Source organism: Rana temporaria, chromosome 3, assembly GCF_905171775.1.
Source record: "Rana temporaria chromosome 3, aRanTem1.1, whole genome shotgun sequence".
NCBI lineage: Eukaryota > Metazoa > Chordata > Amphibia > Anura > Ranidae > Rana > Rana temporaria.
In genome coordinates, this window is record NC_053491.1 from 81,541,284 (window position 1) to 81,563,497 (window position 22,214).

The 22,214-nt window shown below is 41.6% G+C and overlaps 1 protein-coding gene across 1 annotated transcript in view; it reads right to left on the minus strand.

Annotated features, from left to right (window-relative positions):
• Positions 1-22,214, minus strand: part of TRPM1 (transient receptor potential cation channel subfamily M member 1) — a 137,779-nt gene that overhangs the window by 33,477 nt on the left and 82,088 nt on the right. The window contains exons 16-20 of the mRNA XM_040342820.1: positions 20,628-20,917; positions 18,730-18,958; positions 16,598-16,720; positions 3,077-3,208; positions 301-429 (exon numbers count right to left, since the gene is read on the minus strand). Coding sequence (XP_040198754.1) covers positions 301-429; positions 3,077-3,208; positions 16,598-16,720; positions 18,730-18,958; positions 20,628-20,917 — 903 coding nt within the window. The remainder of the gene's footprint in view (positions 1-300; positions 430-3,076; positions 3,209-16,597; positions 16,721-18,729; positions 18,959-20,627; positions 20,918-22,214) is intronic.

The window sequence follows — 22,214 nt, forward strand, 5'->3', positions numbered from 1 at the left end:
AGACTGTGACCGGCTCTTAATGGAGCTGGTTCACACACCTCCGTACTGTAAAAGGGTCCTGTGCGTCTTTGGAGAATAGGGACGCACTGGACCCCCTGCTGCAAGCCGGGGGTCGCGGCAAGTGTGAACACAGCCTTAAGGATCGGTAAGCTGCAATATATTACGTTTTTGTTTTTTAGTTGATTACCACATGAAGTTTATTTTAATTTAGTCCATATTAATACTTTGTAATAATTGTATAATTTTTTTTACTTATTTGACAGTGCACAAGTTTATCATGAAATGCAATATTGTTCTCACCTCCCTTACTTTCTCCAAACCAAGGGTTAAAATATATGAGATGACAATCCATTCTTGCAGAGAAGGCCAGCGCTCCATCTTCACCAAAATTATATAATTAAATAATAATAAGTATCCTAAGTACGAAATCTGGAAAATAAAAGTAGATTTATGTATCCGATATTTGATAGTAGGTAATAAAATAGTTCGTTTTTTTGCTTTTGCATGATCCTACTGCTAGTTTCCTAAGCAACAATCTTGAATTTAACTATATTATTGTTTTACATGAAGGCCTCATTTATACAGGTGACAAAAACAGGTGGTTTGGCTATGTTTTTGCTCCTCGCAGCCTGCTGTTTTTTGATTTTAAATAAGCTGTACACATGCATGCTTTGGAATTGGAGTCACATAGGGAAAAATAATGCTGCCTGCAGAATTTGGCAGCCATTAATATTTTGCAACTGCATTGACTTCTATTTTAGCGTACCTTAACCTCCCTAGCGGTATGATTATTTCAGATTTTAGGTGCTGAAAGCGGTACCATTATTTGCAAGGAAATTTGGCATTTTATACTGTAGGCCTGTAATTCTTAGGAATAACTCACTTACATCTGTCCAAACAAGAGTCTAGTAGGCATCCCGGGTATGATTTTTTTTTAAAAACAAAATTATAAATTATAATATAATAAATAATTATAAATAATTATAACAAATAATAATATAATTATAATAAAAAATATTCAATAATGTAATCAACTCAAAATCACTGAAATTTGCTCAGTTGCAGAATTGTCGCTGTCATTACTTTTATTTTTTTATGACGAATTTCCCCACAAATCGCTATCGCTCAATTCTGCAAGTGATTATAATTTATTTTCTAGCTGCTCTAAAACCATTTTTAACATAAAGGGACACTTTTGGTTGCTATGGACAATCTACAGTTTGCAGGCAGAAAGAACAGTTTTTATTATATAAAAGTACATGTAGGACACTGGGCAGACCACTAGGGACAAAGGGGGTGTGTATTTTTTACATACAGTACTGTAATCTATAAGATTACAGTATACTGTATGTAATGTGTTTGTTTACCTTTTTGAGTTTGGCGCCGTTCTCCGCCCCCGTGCGTCATAACGTCGCAGGGAACGGAGATCTGCGGCACACAGAGGCACTGTGTGAATCGAGCGAGCACCTGCTCGCTCACACAGTGCGCTGGCATCGCTGGATCCAGGGACAAGGTAAGTAAACCATGCCTGTGGATTCTGCGAGGCGAGCCCGAGTCTGACTCAGGGTTACCGATCGCAGCACAGAAATTTAACCCTGAGTCAGACTCTGGAACACCGCCAGGGGGGTTAAAAGTGCCGTAATCAGACCATAAAATCAATGGTGTTTTTAGGCATGATTACGTTTAGGATGAGCTTGCAAAGCATTGAGAGTGTGCAGGATTTGCAAAAAATAAATAAAAAAGGATATTTGAGGGGTGTTGGTGGATGTGATTTGAATGCGTGCGTACCGCATCTGAAATACATATTAACAATATAGGTACCTTGGTGCGCACTAAAGGCAGTGCTTAAATTCAACGCCTGTTTCTGCTTAGCCTAAAGGCTAAATAACTGGAAACCTTATAGATGCATTATTGCAAGGAATATAAACAGGGGCCTATAGGACGCAATAGGTAATTATAGGCATTCTGAGAAAAGGTGCCGGAGAATAAAACAAAGGCATTTGTTTTGTCCTTGATCTCTGGTTGAATAATCCCCCTTAAGATGATTGTAGAGAATTACAGAGAAAGGTCAAATGGTTTAACATAAAGATCAACTCTGTGCTGAACTCTGATCTGACCTAAGGAAGGTTCATAGAACAAGGAGATAATGAATTCCTTGAGCCCAAATAACTATAGCATGAAATAAAATCATTATGACAAGGCTAGTGAAAGTGGCTCATTTGACATCATTTATAGACCAAACTGATATTTTGTTTTCTGTGGCAAATATACAGTAATGGAAAACAGGCCACTAGCGAAAGCATACACGTTCACTGAATGTTACAAAAACCAAGCAAGATACAAAAACATGTGGTTGTATAAAAACGTAATTTATAAAGTAAAAAAAGTATTTACTGGTGGATTGAAATAACTTATGGAAAGTAAATGATTTCTTGCTAAAAGTGGTATAAATTCTTCAGGTGGCCACCCATCTGATGGGGTGCAAGCAGCGTTCAAACCAAGAAGTGCTGTCAGTCTTGGGGTGTGGGATTAAAAGGGCAATTCTAAAAATAGTGGCAAAAGACTCTTGGAGCTCACAACTATTTTTGCCCCAATTTCATAGCTAATATCTAATCTTAGATGCACCCAGAAGCCTCATGGTTTGCTTGCGTGATTGGCTTTCTGTTAATCCAAGAATTCTGAACAGAACTTAAGCTAATCTTTTTTTAAGTTTGCTGCCTTTTTTTTATACTTAGTAAGGGTATCAGAAGTTTATCATCCAATCATTTGCTAGCTAAAATGCTGTTTTTTATTTTCCTTGCATGTCCCCCTCAGATCTACAGTGACTGCACGTTCAAGTGCACTTTGCACTTGTAGTTTGCACTTGTAGTGCAAAGTAGATTTGCCTTTCATAAATAACCCCCTAAATTATACTATTGGAACATAAAGATTTTTTCTTCAAAGGCAGAACTTCACTTTGGCATAGGTAAGATTGTAGGTTTCCTCATTATTGATGCAAAATGCATCAAAATGAAATATTTGAGAAGTGCATTTAGTATTATAGAATAACACAACTATGAATAATTCATCAACTTACTGTATAAAACCAGAACTTGACAATTGGGGCATTGTAAAATTCATAAACTTTAGTTCCAATTGGTATACTTCTTTGTTTCTTGTTTCCGTTCTCTTCATCACCTTTCCTAGAGTTGACATCGGCATTCCCATCCTAGATTAAATAAACATGTTAATGGGCTGGGATTATTCCCAGCATTTCACTTCTTAGGAAGTATTTAATTATAATTTCACAATGTTAGGCAAAGCCAAACTTGTACTAAGGTTTGGATAAAATCATACATCTAAGGGCTCTTTCACACGGGCGGACCGTATGTCCGCTTTTTCATCCATCCGTGTACAAATGAAAAAAGGGACATACATTGGTCCCTATGAGATCACGGGTGTCAGCGGATGAACATCCGCTGACACCCGATCTCGCCCGGTTCCGCAATCCTCCGATTCTGCAGAAAACCCTATTTTTCTATCTGTCTGCGGATCGGGTAAACACGGACAGACGGTCTGTGTTCATGCGATCCCCCCATAGAAAAGAGCGAAAAAAAGACAGGGCGGTCCCTGCACAGTGTGCGGGGACCGCCCTGTCATCCGCCGGCTCAGCGGGGATCACTGTGAAAGAGGCCTAAAATTATTTCAAATTACTCATTCTATATACCCTCATTTAAAAACAGTGTGGAGCACAGGATGGTCAAAGTCTTGTAAAAAAAGTTATCAGTGAAGAAAACCGTCTTTTTTAATTTATAGCGCAAAAATTAAAAAGCACAGAGGTGATCAAATATCACCAAAACAAAGCTCTATTTGAATGAAAAAAAGGACAAAATAAAATATTTGGGTACAGTGTTGCATGACTATTGTCATTGTAATTGGAGGAAAACGGTTGTATGTATGTTTTTCATCTAGAAAACTGTAGTGGAACTCGATGAGAAAAAAAGAGAACAAGATCTCTTTTTCCTCGTCGGGAGTCTCAATTTCCTCGTTGTGTTCCTCGTCAGCTGGTTTTGTGACGAGAAACACGTTCGTGTGCATGCTTAGAAACCTGCGCATGCTCAGAATAAAGTATGAGACGGGAGCGTACCTTCAGTAAAAGTAGCGTTCGTAATGGAGATAGCACATTCGTCACGCTGCAAAAATGATGGCATTGTTTAAATGCTGGGCATTTAAATCATCTTTAGAATGGGACAAAAATGAAAAATTAAAAATAATGATCTTCTTTTGCAGCTGATATTCACACAGAGTTCTGACTAACTTTTTCTAACATTTTTCATACTAATCTCATGAATATTTTGGAATAATTTATATAGCCCGAAAAATATTTTTTCTTTTCTAATTTCTAGTCATCTCCATGTTTTTTTGTTTTTTTTTGTTGGTGTCAAGTCACCACCATTGTAACATTAGTGTTTGGTCTTATCTGATCTGTCCCTTTATAATTAGACCTTTCGTCGTTTTTTTTAAAGTTAACCTGCCTACTCACAAGCTACATTTTTGGTTTGATTAAAAACACATAGACAGGTATGAACTGTAAACAAAAAATTACCTTTTATTCTGGTAAAGAATATAAATAAAATAAATACAAGGCAGCACTGAAGAACCTGCTGCCATTTGTGCACTTGTGTGTGGACACTAAATTTGGGACATTGAGAAGCACATTCAGGAGGGAGCCCAATCTGGTCCTGGACTCCCAAAGGTCAGGAACAGCAGCAGGTCAGATATATGTCCCAAGGTTGTGGTACTACAGCAGGCTGCCTTCTGTCAGACCACCTTGAAGCAAGGCCATCACTTCCTGGTCTTCCTGGTAGCCTTCCCTGCAGCCTTCCTTGCTGCCTTCTCCGCAGCCTGCTCTGCAACCTTCTCTGCAGCCTTCCTTCTCCGCTTGGCTGGAGGCTGTGCCTCTGGAGGTGTACTCGTGCCAGGAGAAGGAGAAGATGGGGGAGGAGGAGGGGGTCGAGGAGAAGAAGGTGGAGGAGAAGAAGGTGGAGGAGATGAAGGTGGAGGAAATGAAGGTGGAGGAGATGAAGGTGGAGGAGATGAATGTGGAGGAGAAGAAGGTGGAGGAGAAGAAGGTGGAGGAGAAGAAGGTGGAGGAGAAGAAGGTGGAGGAGGTTGAGAAGAAGAAGGTGGAGGAGGATGAGGTAGAAAATAAGCTGGTGGGGGAGGATGGCCGTGGCTACAAATGACCGTGTCCTCAGTAAGTAGCCCCCTCACCCCCTTATTTAGCAAACTTACTAGTAGTGGCTCAAATATGAGGCATTGGTCCTCTGTCATTTGGCTCATTTTGGCCATTACGAGGGGGCAATAGCCAGTTGTGGTAGGCTGCTGGAGGGTGGCCTGTGCCTCTCTAATCAGGGCCAGTGCTGTCTCGCTCACCCTCATATCCCTCCTGGCCCTTCTTGTAGGAGGGCGGATGGGAGGCACCTGGCACCTTGTGCTGCCACTTGGCCCTGCCACCTCCTCTGTGCCACTCACTCCTGCCACCTCCTCTGTGCCACTTACCCTGGCCGCCTCCTGCCTGACACTTTCCAGACCCTCATCCTGGCTGATGTCCTCCTGTGTTTAAAAAAAGGGACAGTTTGAGTTTTGGGTTCAAAAATCACAAACCATTTTCAGCTCATGACTGTTGCAAATTGTTTGAAAATAAATATAAAAGACAATCATTCTGACCCCAGCAGTTTGCATTCTTTTCTCCCCAACTTTTTCGGCCACTACTGTCTATTGATATGGAAAACACTTTTAGATCAAACATTAGATATTTTTTTACATATTAACTTCTATTTTACAGCATTTTTTTTCCACAAGAAATACATTTAAAATACTATACCTGGCTCCAGACAGCCAAATCGGGTTTTCCTCTAGGATGGAAGGCTCATCTTGCTCCTGAGAGGGCTCACCTTGAGAAGGATCAGCTTGGCTGCAGGGAAGGCTGGAGGCTTGGCTGGAGGGAAGGCTGGAGCTTTTTCTTGTGCTTTTTCTGGAGGGTTGTCTGGGGGGAAGGCTGGAAAGTGATTCCTTTGATTCAAGGTGGTCATCCAGAAAGGACATTCTGCCGTAGTACCACAACTTCGGTACATATACCCTCCCTGCTGCTGCTCCAGACCACTGAGAAGCCAGTACCTTGTTACGCACAGTCCTGTATGTGCCTCTCAAGGTCCCAATTTTAGTCTCCAGCTGTTCAGCTGTTATATGGGGCATCTTTGTGTGCACAAATGGGAGAAGACTATTTAGTGCTGCTGTCCTTAGCTCTTTATTCCTGTGGATGGGGTCTTTTGTCGTCCAAAGAACGGGCAGCTCCCTTAGCCTATCAATAAATTCCCCCAGGAACTCCCTCTCCTGAAATGGATTCATATTTTCTGCCAGACAAAACAAAAGACAAATATACTAATGTCAATCACAGTCTATAAACTCTAATAATCTTTATCCCCATATAGCCTTTAAATCTCTTTGCAGCATAGGCCACTGATGTCCCAAGTTCAAATCATACCTTCGTCCACACGTTCGTCGTTCTAACGCCTTCCTCCGCACATCGAACGTACGTATGACACATGTGTGTTAAGCTTTATATACACTATGCATGCGTGACACTCCGCACACGTCGCCCGCCCATGATGTACTTACTCAATGTTTTCCCGCCCTTCTCTTTCGGCGTGCAAACGACATGGCGGAATTAGATGAGCAGGTGTGTTATACTCGGCCAAGTTCTTCTAAACACGACATCATGGCGGAATTAGATGGGCAGGTGTCTGATAATCGGCCAAGTTCATCAGAAAATGACGACATGGCGGAATTAGATGAGCAGGTGTCTGATATTAGGCCAAGTTCATCAGAAAACGACGATATGGCGGAATCAGATGAGCAGGTGTCTGTAATGAGGCCTAGATCATCCAGAAAAGCCGACATAGCGGTATCAGATGAGCAGGTGTCTCCAATTCGACCTAAATCATCCAGAAACTACGACGTGGCAGAATCTGATGAGCAGGTGTCTGTACTTATAAATTCGTCTAACGACGACACAAGCCCAGAGCCTGATGAGGAAACGTTAGAAACACGGAGCAGATACAAGGCATCTAACATGTCCTACTCCGGAAATGGTGGACATCTTACAAAAGTCTGATTACGATGGCAAGCATGGGCCCTATACCCACCCTAATTTAAGGAAGGCCAAAATTATGGATAAAGTGCAAAGAAGTCTGGATCGTCATTTTGGGGGAAAACGATCGAAGAAACAGCTCAGAAAGAGGTGGTCAGACCTCAAACTGAGGGAGCCGGAGCAATTAAGGAGCATTAAGAGAATGCTTGGAAAAAGTAAGTACTTCTCCTGTGTCCCTATTATTATTGTTTTTCTGAACTTGCATGTTGCTCCATGTTGATGATTTTGCATATAGGACCTTCTAAAATAACGGTAGTTTCAGACACATCCGTTCGTCCACTACATACAATGTTTTCTGAAGATACAGGGTTAACTAAATTTATATAGGCTTGATTATATTCCAGAAATATGTTTAAATAGGTGTCTAGCTGATGTGTTTGTAACTAGAATTCAAATCAAAATTAGATCAGTCTAAAGGAGAGGACACTCAGCAGCTTTTTACACATCTGCACTCAAGAGCACTAGTGTGAGGCCACCAGAACAACCTTTTTAGGACCTCCACAGGTGCTCCTGTGCATTTTTGGGGTGTCTACATGTGTGAAACGTGTCCCAAAAAGGTGAGTATTCAAGAATAGTGTTTGCCAAAAAACATGTCTTCTGCTTGTAACTGCCCAAACAGACACTTGTACCCCAATTCCAAGCAATGTTTAATATTCCTATTTTTGCCCTCAAATATGTGTGTGCTAAGTGTACTTTTTGTTTCATTCTCATAGGGGACAGAAGACTGGGAGGATACCACTCCTCCGAGCCAGAAAAAAACAGACCTCGCAAGGACCCCCTTACCTCAGCGCCCACCTCGCAAGGAGCCCACACCTCACCTCCCACCTCACCAGGAGCCCACACCTCACTGCCCACCTCACAAGGAGCCCACACCTCACCGTCCACCTCGCCAGGAGCCCACACCTCAGTGCCCACCCAGACCTCGGGATGTGGAGGAAGGAGAAGTGGTTGAAATTACTACAACAGGTCAGTATCTGTCACCACAGCTTAAGGTAATACGAGATGTAGGCCTGCAGATGTTTAATACCTTTTTTTTGGGGGGGTTTTAGGGGATGATTATGTGGCAGAAGAAAGGCCTCGATCCTCCCATTCCAAGACCCAAAATCTACTCCTCCAAATAAAGGCGTGGAGTAGGGAGATGTCTGAAATCAAGCAAAACATGGCCTTTATTGAGAAAAGCTTGAAGGACGTAATTAAAGACTTGGCGGGAAACAAAAAAAAATTATTTTTTGTTTCCAGTTTTACCCCAAAATTTTTGGACTTTTTCAAACAAGCCAAAATTTGAAGATGCACACAGTGGGTCAACATGTGCTATCTGCCATCTCGGGATATCTATGTCCGTGTTTTGTGGGTGCAACCCCTTCCTCGCAACTCGAGTAGGTGAAAGGAAGAAGGGGTTGCAACCACAAAACACGTCCATGATGGCAGATAGCACATGTTGACAATAGGGATCATTTTTAACCCTAAAAAGACTGTGTGCATCTTCAAATTTTGGCTTGTCTCCAGGGGTGCCAACACCCATCTTACAATGGGCAGGTAGACATTTTTTTAAAAATTTACAATGTCTGCGTTATTGCCTAGAGGTTTACATTGTTATATTTTGTGCTATATAATATTCTGTTTTTAATTTTCGTTAAAAAACAATAAAAGGCCAGTTTATGGCAAAAAAAACAAAAAAATCTATAAACCACAAATATTTGAGAAAGACCATGTGTGTGAATATGCGCCAAGTAAAATTTTGGGCAAACCAACAAGAAAGTGTCTCTTGTTTTTCTTAAATACCCTAGAAATTCTAATGTGTTTAGTTTTGGTGTTACCTGTGAAATGGTTGTTAGTTCATAATGAAAATACACTTGACACTACATGTAGTACACTAGGAAAAATTAGGAGACAGCTAAAATAAACAAGCGAGACTTAAAAAATTGATTTTAAACAGATTTTTAGAGGTTTTGTCTCAAAATAATAAATTACAGATTGGCTGGCATAGGAATGGCCCCCCTACCCGTGAAATATTCAACATACTTATCCCAGACTGCACAGGCACTTTGGGGGGGCAAGCCAGTACGGGTAGGTTCTAGACCCGGCAAGGTGATTTCACCTGAGGTAAGTCGGGCCTCGGGCCCAACTGTGGCCATATAGGTAGGAGACTGTCTCCCTAAAAAATTGTGCAATATGCAGCAACAAAAAATAATATAGTTCCATTTATACTCCACCATATGCATTGAGGTTAAAAACAGGTGGAACCGGCTGGCCATTATCCCAAAGGCATTCTCCACAACTCTTCGGGCTCTGGCCAGCCGGTAGTTGAACACCTCCTTTCTGGGGTGAGGGTCCTTTGGGGGAATGGCCTCATTAGATGCGGTCCCAGGCCAAAGGCTTCATCAGCCAGAAATACAAAGGGGAGTCCTTCAACATTCTCTGCATCCGGTGCAAGGTCATCGCTCTGGAGACGAAGCGCAAACTCTGTCTGCCTGAAGGCTCCCCCATCCGACATCCGGCCATTCTTCCCCACATCCACATAGAGGAATTCATATTGTGCTGACACCACCGCCATCAGCACAATGCTATTAAACCTCTAATTGTAGAATTAGAAACCAGAACGGGGTGGTGGCCTGATGCAGACGTGCTTCCCGTCAATGGCTCCACCGCAGTTGGAGAAGTTCCACCACACAGCAAACTCCGATGCCACAGTCTGCCATGCCTGTGGCGTGGACGGAAGCTGTGGAATCAAACAAAAAAAAAAAATTACTTTTGCACATAACATTGCAAGCAGGTTATACAAAAACATTATTGGCCAATATCATTATAACATTTATTTTAAGGAGCATTTAACCCCAAAAATATAAGGCCCAATTATCACATTCCTCACCCCCTCTAATGGACCATTGTAAAAATTTTAGGGGGGGGCTAGATGAGTTTGGGACCTCCAAATAATAATAAAAACAGGGTGAAGCTATACTTTAAAACACATTTGGGGGGGGGGGGGGAATAAAGCACTACAATGGATCTTACAAAATACATTGGGAAGGGACTAGGCTAGGTGTGTTTGGGCCCAGGTTAGAATGCTGGAAGTGAAGGGAAATATGCATTTAGGCCAAAAAAGGGGCATTAAAAGCTCACAGCATGCATGGGGGCAAAGGGGACATTCACAGCATATTACAATCATGGTAATTAGGGAAGGAGGAAATACATACAATACATTAGCATACATTAAATACATTGAATGTGCGATTAAAAGAGAAAACTTACCCTCATATAGTCGTCCTGCAGAACCTGTATTATAGCAGAACAGGTATCTGGAATGATGAGGCCCAGAGCCTGGAGGGAGGTGCCCGTCGTGAACTTCAAGTCCTGCAGGCTTCTCCCAGTTGCCAGATAGCATAACGTGGCAACTAGCCTCTGCTCAGCGCTGATGGCTTCCCGCATAACGGTGTCCTGCCTGGTGATATATGGCGACACCAAAGCCAAGAGGTGCTGGAAAACTGGGTCAGACATCCTAAGGAAATTCCTGTAGTAATCAGGATTATTCTCCTGAATCTCCCGCAGCAGAGGCATATGAGAGAATTGGTTCCTACGGAGCAACCAATTCTTGGTCCATGAACGCCTCCTCACCCTGTTCATTGACTCGTCTAAGGTCTAAAACAAGAAGACCAACACAAACCGACTGCATAACACGAACTCGACGACGAGCAGGTGCCTGCAACATGGCTAGAAACGAACGACTAATCAGAACGAACGCACTAAACAGATCGCACTGAAGAACAGTAAGTCCTATGAAGAACGACCTGAAAACCAGAAACGAGCTGACAGGAACGCACTGTAAAACAAATACGACCTGACTACATGCCCTGAAAGACAAGATTCAAACCCACAAGCACAAACTGAATGGCAGCAAACGATCTGAAAGCACGAAGACTGAAAAGCGCGAATCGTCACTCACCAAACTTTTACTAACACAAGATTAGCAAAAGCAGCCCCAAGAGTGGGACCAATGGAATCAAACTTCCCCTTTATAGTGCCGTCATACGTGTTGAACGTCACTACGTTTGAGAACGACGAGATTTGGTCTTGACAGTGTGTACGCAAAGAAAGCTTGTCAAGTTTCTCGACAAGCCTGACAAGGAACTCGTCGAGGAAAACGATGTTTCATTTACGACGAGTTCCTTGGTCATGTGTACGAGGCCTGAGAGCACTAAAAGCTGAAAATTGGTCTGGGCAGCAGGAGGGTTTAGGTGCCCAGTATACAAGTGGTTAAATCTGGTGCATGTGAGTAATAGATGGCTGATGTATTAACAAAAAAAAAAAAAGATGGGTCCAGCAGAGTTTTTGATTCATCCTTCCAGGACTGTACAGGGCTGGTGCAGTATTTACATTTACCAGTGTCCTTTGCCATTTAAAATAAGGGGTTTAGTGATACTCCAAAAGGAGGAGGGAGGACAGATACTATAATAGGCTGATCATTATTTACTATAGGTCAGAATAATGCAGACCCTGTCCACCATCTTCTTTTAAGGTAAAGGTCTGGTCCTATTTGACCTGTGGCTAGTTGAGTTTTCATCTGATGGTGCCTATATAGTTCTAGGTTTGACGCCACAGGACAGAACCAGTAGCATGACACCAATGATCTTTTCCTCTGACTATGGGTGGCATTCTAACTAGGAATCATTCCTTCCACTGACTGTCTGATATAAGACCCCTTTCACAATGGGGCGGTTTGCAGGCACTATTGCACTAAAAATAGCGGCTGCTGTTTCTTTAGTGTGAAAGCCCGGGGGATAGCAGGACAGCTCCAAAAGTCCTGCTAGCCGCATCTTCGGAGCGGTGAAGGAGCGGTGTGTTTACTGCTCTTCCACCTCTCCTTCCCATTGAAAGCAATGGGAAACCACCGCCGGCAATGTGCCTCTGCCACGTTTTTACTGGCATTTCAAAAAAGTTACTAAATTAAATTTAAGGTGCAAATTTCAGTATTTAGGCTACAAACAAGTACGCTAGGCAAATAGCAATGTGATTTAACCTCCCTGGCGGTATGATTCTTTCAGAAAAAACATGCTGAAAGCGGTACCATTATTTGCAAGGAAATTTGGCGTTTTATATTGTAGGTCTGTAATTTTTAGAAATAACTCACTTAAATCTGACCAAACAAGCTTCTAATAGGCATCCCGGGTATGACATTTTTTTAAAAACAAAATTATAAATTATAATATAATAAATAATTATAAATAATTATAACAAATAATAATATAATTATAATAAAAATTATTCAATAATGTAATCAAATCAAAATCACTGAAATTTGCTCAGTTGCAGAATTGTTGCTGTCATTATTTTTTTTTTTTTATGACGAATTTCCCCACAAATCGCTATCGCACAATTCTGCAAGTGATTATAATTTATTATCGCTGTTTTTTAGCTGATCTAAAACTATTTTTGACATAAAGGGACACTTTTGGTTGCTATGGACAATCTACAGTTTGCAGGGAGAAAGAAACGTTTTTATTATATAAAATGACATGCATGACACAGGACAGACCACTAGGGACAAGGGGTGTGTGTTTTTTTTACATACAGTACTGTAATCTATAAGATTACAGTATACTGTATGTAATGTGTTTGTTTACTTTTTTGAATTTGGCGCCGTTCTCCGTCCCCGTGCGTCGTAACGTCGCAGGGAACGGAGATCGGCGTCACACGGAGGCACTGTGTGAATCGAGCGAGGTCCCGCTCGCTCACACAGCGCGGTGGCATCGCTGGATCCAGGGACAAGGTAAGTAACTTTGCCTGTGGATCTAGCGAGGCAAGCCCGAGTCTGACTCGGGGTTACCGCTCGCAGCAGGAAAATCTAACCCCGAGTCAGACTCGGGAACACCGCCAGGCAGGTTAAGGTAGATATTAAGGTAAAAAAACATATTTTAGTTTTTTCCGATATAATAAGGGCAAATTATTTAGTCACATCACCCCCTGCCTCCATCCCCCTCTGCCACCAACACCCCCTGCCTCCATCCCCCTCTGCCACCAACACCCCCTGCCTTCACCCCCCTCTGCGGTGCCACAATCTCCTCCTGCCTCCAATCTCACTCTGCCTCCAATCTCCCTCTGCCTCCAATCACCCTCTGCCTCCAATCACCCCCCTGCCTCTAATCTCCCCCAGGCCCCCTGCCTCCATCGTTCCCTGCCTCCATCCCCCTCTGCGGTGCCACCAACAACCCCTGTCTCCATCCCCACCCTCTGCGATGCCACCATCACCCCTGCCTCCAATCACCCCCTGCTTCCAATCATTCTCTGCCTCTAACACCCCCTGCCACTAACACCCCCTGCCTCCAATCTCCCCCTGCCTCCAATATCCACCAGGCCCCCTGCCTCCAATCACCCCCTGCCTCCATCCCCCTCTGCGGTGCCACCAACAACCCCTGTCTCCATCCCCCACCCTCTGCAGTGTCACTATCCCCCTCTGCGGTGCCACCAACACCCCCTGCCTCCAATCACCCCCTGCCACTAACACCCTCTGCCTCCAATCTCCCCCTGCCTCCAATTTCCCCCTGCCTCCAATCTCCCCCTGCCTCCAATCACCCCCTGCCACTAACACCCTCTGCCTCCAATCTCCCCCTGCCTCCAATCTCCCCCTGCCTCCATCCCCCTCTGCGGTGCCACCGCAGCCACCATCACCCCCTGCCTCCAATCACCCCCTGCCTCCAATCTCCATGCACAGTTCCAAGCCAAACCGATCTCGACTATTTTTACTGGCACATTCCTGCGACCACAGACATTTACGAACAGGGAAAAAAAGTGCCTGTTTTTACGGACTGTCCATAAAAATACAGACGGTTGGCAACACTGATTCACACTGTTAGGAATGCAGAATGATGTAAATACTGCTTTTGCCCCATACACAAAAGACTTGGGATCATGCAGTCTACTGGATACCACTAGACATTTATACTTTTATTTGAGAGCATGCCAGATGTTATTTTAGCACTTCAAGATTTGTAGAAATCTGTTACACTCAAACTTCATTAAAAGTTTTTACATGGAGTAGTAAAGAATTACAACCTCTGCTATGGGAACTATGTATTACTACTGCTGGCCCATGCTCTACATGCCAAAATGTGCACAAAAGTTAAAAAATATACTCAACTTGTGAGGGAGATGTTATATTACTTCTGGCAAGATCCTGGGAATGGTGAGGACCTCAAATCTCACAAGACAAATAGGGGGAATTTTATTAAAGCTGGTGCACTCAGAATCTGGTGCAGATATGCATGGTAGCCAATCAGCTTCTAACTTCAGCTTGTTCAATTTAAGCAATAAGCCCCTGTTCACATCAGCACGATTTGACATGTCAAATTGCATGTCAAATCGTAGCCTATTGCTGGCAACAGCACTGGCCCAATCAGTGCCACGCCAAATTTGTGGCGCCACACCGATTCCCAAAAGTAGTTCCTGTACTACTTTTGGCGACTTCGGGGGAGATTTCAATAGACATCTATGCATGATCCCGCACAGATGTTTTTCAAATCGCCCCCGAACTCACACTGAAATTCAGCTGAACTTGCATGATTTAAAACCCGAGTTAAGTGTGAACTTACCCTTACCTGAAAGCTGATTGGTTTCTTTGCTGAACCAGAATTTTTACTCGGTTTTAGTAGATAAGCCCCACAGTGTCTTTTTGTGAGATTTGGGATATTCAGTGTTCACAGAATCTTACAAAAGCTAAGTGTTAGTATGTTTTTTTTTTTACTTCTGAACACTGATTTCTATTATTTTTAAATTTTCAGTATTTTGGCCTGGGGGCAACTTAGCATTTGTATTGCTCTCTATGTCCCTTTTGAAGAGAGTCACATCCATTCCCTTTCCTAAAGACATCTGTAGCTGGCATAAAAAGTGAGAACAGCGATCAGTGACGTGTCACGGCAAGCCACGCCCCATAACAGTTAGAATCACTCCCTAGGACACATTTAACCCCTTCAGCGCCCCATACAGGTTAACCCCTTCACTGCTAGTGTAATTTTCACAGTAATCAGTGCATTTTTATAGCACTGATCGCTGTAAAAATGACAATGGTCCCAAAATGGTGTCAAAAGTGTCCGATGTGTCTGACATAATGTCGCAGTCATGATAAAAATCGCTGATCGCCGCCATTACTAGTAAAAAAAAATATTAATAAAAATGCCATAAAACTATTCCCTATTTTTTAGACGCTATAACTTTTGCTCAAACCAATCAATAAATGCTTATTGCAATTTTCTTTACCAAAAATATGTAGAAGAATACGTATAGGCCAAAACTGAAGGGAAAAAAAGTTTTATTATATTTTTTGGGGATATTTATTATAGCAAAAAGAATATTGATTATTTTTTTTCAAAATTGACGCTCTATTTTTGTTTATAGCACAAGAAAAAAAAACGCAGAGGTGATCAAATACCACCAAAAGAAATCTCTGTTTGTGGGAAAAAAGGACGTAAATTTTGTTTGGGAGTCACATCGCACAACCACGCAATTGTCAGTTAAAGCGATGCAATGCCGAATCGCAAAAAGTGGCCTGGTCTTTGGCAAGCCAAATGGTCCCGGGGTTAAGTGGTTAACATCTGCATGTACAACATGTGGGCCAATGTACAGATCCTACAATAACAAAGCAAAATAGCATTAAATAGTGTTATAGTGACCAGTAAATCATTTACTTTGTCTGTTTAAATCTGACACTTCATGGATCAGTTTAATAAATGCATTAAGAAATTTTGACCTTTATTCACAGTCAATATCTGACCTGAATATCCAGTTGGACAATAAGTGAGATCCCTCAATTCATGACCAACACTAATAAGTATACCATTGAGGGGACTTCTGACAAGCTCTGGGGTTACCGTTGCAGTTTACTGCTAAGTACATAAGGATAACATTTAAAAAAGTGATAAATCATGCTTAAACCTGCCCTTTAATAATCGTTTATGTCTGTATGTTAAAGGACACTTGAGATAAGTTTGCTCACATTAGAGGATACTTGATAAAAGTGGCTCTATAAAAGGGACATTGGATTAACAGATCCCAACTAAATTGAGACAACCACTTGTACCAAATTTTTTTTCATAATATGATTCAAATGTAAGACATGCATTCATTTGTTTTACTTGTTTACATTGATTACTGTGCAGCAATCTTTTTTTCTGCATCAAGTTAATAAAAGGTCATGTGTCATCAGGCAAGTCAATAGGAATGCAAGTCTATAGGAACAGTTCAGAAGCATCTCTTGTTGTTGTCAAATTGATGCCATTTACACAAGTCCAAAGCACATTGATATGGGCCCTATATAAGTGTTTACGGTATAATGTGCTATTTAGCAGCTATTTGAGAGTGAATATTAATTTAGCAGCCAAACACATACAGAAAATGGTGGTGTGAGAAATTTCTTACAGCATTGTCATCTTCTTTTTCTTTTCCTTCTTCATATTCCTTGGAGGTATGGTATGAGAGGTCATCTTGGGTCCGGAACTCCAAAAACAGTATTGTAGGAGGTAGGAGAATGCCCATTATTACCTGTATTTAGAAACAAAATAGATAACATTCAAAACCTTCTATATTTAATATTGTATTTGGTCCTAAATATAGTCAATTCATTTCTTGTATATATTTCTTATAATAATTTCTTGCTGTTAATGCTTATTCATTTAGGATATATATTAATTATTGCAGTCCAGTAACTCTCAGACTCTCTCTTTTACATCTGAGGCCCCGTACACACGACCAAGTTTCTCGGCAGAATTCAGCCAGAAACTCGATGGGAGACGTATTCTGCCGAGAAAACCGGTCGTGTGAACACTTTTCGCAGAGGAAACCGACGAGGATCTCGTCGAGCCAAAAAGAGAACATGTTCTCTATTTCCTCGTTAGTCAATGGGAAAAGTTGGCTCGCCAAGATCCTCGGCGGCTTCACAAGGAACTCGAAGAGAAAATTGATGTGTTTTGCCCGTCGAGTTTCTCGGACGTGTGTACGGGGCATTAGGCGTTCCATCCAGTCTAGTGAGTCATGGACAGCAGCTTCTGCATTTCAGTGCATTTACTGATTGCCCAGGGCTTTTCTCACGTTGGCCTATTTTATACAAGGCAGCACAATGAGTGAAGCAAAATTAAACCAATTAAAATATCAATGTAATGTTTTTCATATGATTACACACTTTTTTTACACTAGTTGGGATAAAGTTACAATCCATATAGAAATTATTATTATTATGTGATAGGGTTGGAGTCCATCTTTAAATTCCATTAACCAGGGCAGGAAACTTTGATTACAGATGTATTCAGATTCCTTTTTAAAACTCATTTATTGCAAAATGTTTTCAGTTTCTTTTTTTCTTATAGTATATTTTGGAAGGACTGGATGAGAATTACTATGGACATAGTTAAGTCTTAACAGAAACTGTGGATTTAAGTTTTTTGGAGTTGAGTGAGAGTCAGGCAGATGGTCTTGCTACTCTCAAGATAAGGTAAATGGTTAAAATACATACTGTAGATTATAAAAATACATATTTAAATGGAATTAAAACAAAAGACAAATACATAATATATCCTGTACCCTCAGAAATCCATATGTGCAGTTCATCTAGATAAAGGCTAAAAACCCTTGTAAGCAAAGTCCACTTTGCTCTAACATAAGCAGACTCATTCCGCATCGGAATTTCCGACAGGAAAAGTTCGATGTGAGCTTTTAGTCGGAAATTCCGACTGTGTGTATGCCCCATCGGACTTTTTCTGTCAGAATTTCCGACAGCAAAAATATGAGAGCTGGTTCTCAAATTTTCCGACAGAAAAAGTTCTTGTCGGAAATTCCGATGCACAAATATCCTACGCATGCTCGGAATCATTAAACTTTATTTTTCACTGCTTGTCGTAGTGTTGTACGTGACAGCGTTTTTGATGTTTGGAATTTCTGACAACATTTGTGTGACCATGTGTATGCAACACAAGTTTGAGCCAACATTCCGTCTGAAAAAAAATCCACAATTTTCTTGTCGGAAATTCTGATCGTGTGTTAGACTTCCTGCATCAACATTCATTGATATACACACAGGCCCTTGCTTACTTCCAGTGTGTTTTGTAGGGCCAAGTAAATTCCTTTAGTTTGTGAAGGCTACTATATCTGGCACTTCTCTCTATCATGAGCTCACATCGCAAAGACATACATATGTATGCCACAGCAGTGTGCATGCCTGCACGTCATTTTTTAATAATTGTCTAATTTACAATGACTGGTATTATTATGTATGCCCAAATGCCATCTAATCTGTAGAAGACCAGAACTTATAAGACCAGTAAATATAAACTCCTAACTCAGGGGCTGATTTAATTCATCTAGAGAGTGCAACATCTGGTCCAGCTCAGCATAGAAACCAATCAGCTTCCAGTTTTTTTCAGCAAAGCTTAATTGAACAAGCTGAAGTTAGAAGCTGATTGGCTACCATGCACAGCTGCACCAGATCTAGCGCTCTCCAATATTAGTAAATCAACCCCATAGTTTGCCATGTGCCCTTGTATGTAATGTCAGAGTACCTTGAGACCTGGATTTTTCCTCATACGCAAACGCCCCATCCACATATCAGTCAGTAACATCTGACTGCAAGTGTGTGCTATGAAGTCCCGATGTTTGGCAGCCACTGCTAGTTTTAGACAAGTAGAATTACTCCAGTTCTTTAGCTCATATGTTAGAAGCTTCATGGCAACTTGCTCATCATGTTTGTATGATTGGTCCAGTAATTCCACAGCCAGCTGAGCAAAATCCCTAAGAAAGGAAAAATATCTTAAATATATTTCAGAAGATCATACTATATAGTTAAACATCGTGGTCCACTTCTAGACTTAAAGTGGTATTAAACCCAAAATCAATTCAAATTCAATTGCAACTCACAAATTCTTAGATGTGGTGGCTTTTTTCTTACTTCCTTTAACAGACCATGGTGCCCTGACAATGTAACAGTTATAGGGTTGAGGCAAACCATTTAACACTGACAAGGGTGCTTACAATGGTCAGCTTTTATTCATTTATGTAAATCTTTTATCCCAAAAAGAAAAGAAAAAACTGTTGCTGTAACTGCTTAGAAAATTTTAGTTGAGAGTTCTAAATCTGCTAGTCTAACACTACTCTCTTCTCAGGCCCCGTACACACGACCGAGTTTCTCGGCAGAATTCAGCCAGAAACTCGGTTCAGAGCTGAATTCTGCCGAGAAACCCGGCCGTGTGTACACTTTCGGCCGAGGAAGCCGACGAGGACCTCGGCGAGGAAATAGAGAACATGTTCTCTATTTCCTCGTTGTTCTATGGGAGAACTCGGCCCGCCGAGCTCCTCAGCGGCTCCAGGACTGAACACGCCGAGGAACTCGATGTGTTTGGCACGTCGAGTTCCTCGGCCGTGTGTACGGGGCTTCAGACTGACAATGCTGCTATCCAAAGGTGTCTGCTCCACTGCCTTATCCAGAATGCAGACACTCTAAGACAGAGGGGGGGGGGGGGATACTACCTGGATGACCAGGTGAGATATATAAAAAATAAGAAAAATAATGCATCCACCACATCTAAGGAGTGGTAAGCTGCAATATACATTTTTTTTTGTTTTTGGGCTTAAAGCGGAGGTTCACCCTAAAAACATGTATTTAAAATTCCATTCAGCATAATTCCAACATTTACACTATGCCGTTTTGTTTTTTTGCTATACATACCGTCTTATTGTTATTTTCCACCCGGCTTCTGGGTTTTCACTCCCGAGGGAGTAGGCGTTCCTATGCAGAGGCTAGATGATTGACGCCTTGTGAAAAACTTCCCCCCGGCGCATAAGGCGCGTCACCAGTTTTCCGAAAGTTGCCGAACTGCTAGTCGGCTCTATACGGCACCTGCGTCTGCCATGTAGAGCTGACTGCGCAGGCGCCGTATAGAGTCGGCTACTTTCAGAAAACTGGTGACGCGCCTTATGCGCCGGGGGGGAGTTTTTCACAAGGCGCCAATCAACTAGCCTCTGCATAGGAACGCCTACTCCTGCGGGAGTGAGAACCTGGGTGGAAAATAACAATAAGATGGTATGTACAGCAAAAAAAAAAAAAAAATGGCATAGTGTAAATGTTGGAATTATGCTGAATGTAATGTTAAATACATGTTTTTAGGGTGAACCTCCGCATTAATACTGCTTTAAGTAACACAATTAGTTCCATTGTGGTTATCTGTAGTAGAGAGAATGATGTAAACATCTAACATTTTCTAATTCAAGGGAAGATAATAGGTTACCAACTTTACCTTAAAATTGTATTATAAGAGCAGAACATAGATAAAACAGTAGATATAAATTCATGAGGGAACAGCAACTAAAAATGTATTTGAGTTTTGGCCAACTTCATATTACTCTTCTCTTTTCAACTTAAAGATTTATGTTATTTTTGGATTTTATATTGTAAAACACTAACTTTGAATTGTTGTCCAAGTCTTGGGAGATGTCATCAACAAGGTCACTCTCAGATGACTCATGAGCCATAGACTTGTATAGTTTGCATGCTACCAGTGCTTTGGCCATTGTTTCCTCTCCACGTTGCCACAGAAAAAGAGCCATCTTTTGCCTTTTCAGGAGCACAGCCCAGATCATTAACTCATGAAAAGGAAACTGGAAGCGGCTAACCTCCGGATCATCCACGTCAATGTCGAATTCCTCTTCCTTTTTCTTCTTCTTTTTTTTCCCTTTAGAAGGAGGCTCGTCATCCTATAGAACAGTGGTATAGCAATGCTGTTATAGGGTAAATGCAGGCAAATAATTACAACTTTTTTAAAGTGAAAGTATATGCAGTGGAACCTTGGATTACGAGCACAATCCGTTCCAGGAGAATGCTCGTAATCCAAAGTACTCGCATATCAAAGCGAGTTTCCCCATTGAAGTCAATGGAAACTAAAATAATTTGTTCCGTATTGACTTCAATGGCATGCAATACTGCATGCGGCCAGAGGTGGGGGGGCACCGGAGAGCCTCGGAAACGTCCGGAAATGCCCTAGAACAGCTTGGCCTGCCTCTACAAACCTTGGAAAGGCTCGGGAATGGAGTATTTCCATGTCTTTCCAAGCATTTCCAAACTGCGCCGATTGGCTGCGATCGGCACTGTTCGGCTCTGCTCGGCTCTGCTCTGCTCCGGCGCCCCCCACCTCAAGCCAAACGCAGTACTGCATACCACTTTGGCCTGAATTCTGCTAGTTTTGCGAGACAACACTCGCGAACCAAGTTAGGATTTTTTTTAAAACAGTGCTTGTATGTGAAACGCTCATTAACCGTGTTACTGGCAATCCGAGGTTCCACTGTATATAATTTTTTCTTTATTTCTGAATTAAACCATACGTTTGTATTAATTTTCTCCTCTCACTGCTCCCACCAGTGACTAAAGAGTGCTCATGACCAGAGAGATATCCAGTGCAAGAGCATCATCTGGTTGAGGCCACCACATGAAATTAGCAGAGCTTCATTTAAACAGTGAACTACAAAGGTAGGTATGATTATTAGACATGTGCACACTGAAATATTTTGTTTCAGAATTTCGTTTTCGTCTGAAAAATACATTTATTTCGTTTTTATTTATTTTGTTTTTCGTTAAGAAAAGGCATTCGTCTGAAAATCCAAATTATTTAAGATCGAATCTGTCATTGAAGGCTTATGGTGTCTGTCGAATGTTCTAAGAAGATTTGACGGAATCTTAAAAAAAAAAAAAAAAAGAGAGGATTCAACAGAATCTTTAAAAAAAAAGGATTCGACGAAGCAACGAAACTCTACGATGCCGCAATCGTACATTTCCGGTCGAATGTTCCGCCTACAAGCTATAGAAGAATTCTAATGTTGTATGACTAATAATAATTATATTTATTGATTATTATTACTTGTCAACCAACATTTCACCGTAAATGTCCGCTTGCTGCGATCGTATGTTTTTAGCTACTTCGTCGAATCTTTATGTCTCTCTATGTCGAATCTTTTCTCTCTATGTCAAATCTTTTCTCTCTATGTCGAATTTTTTCTC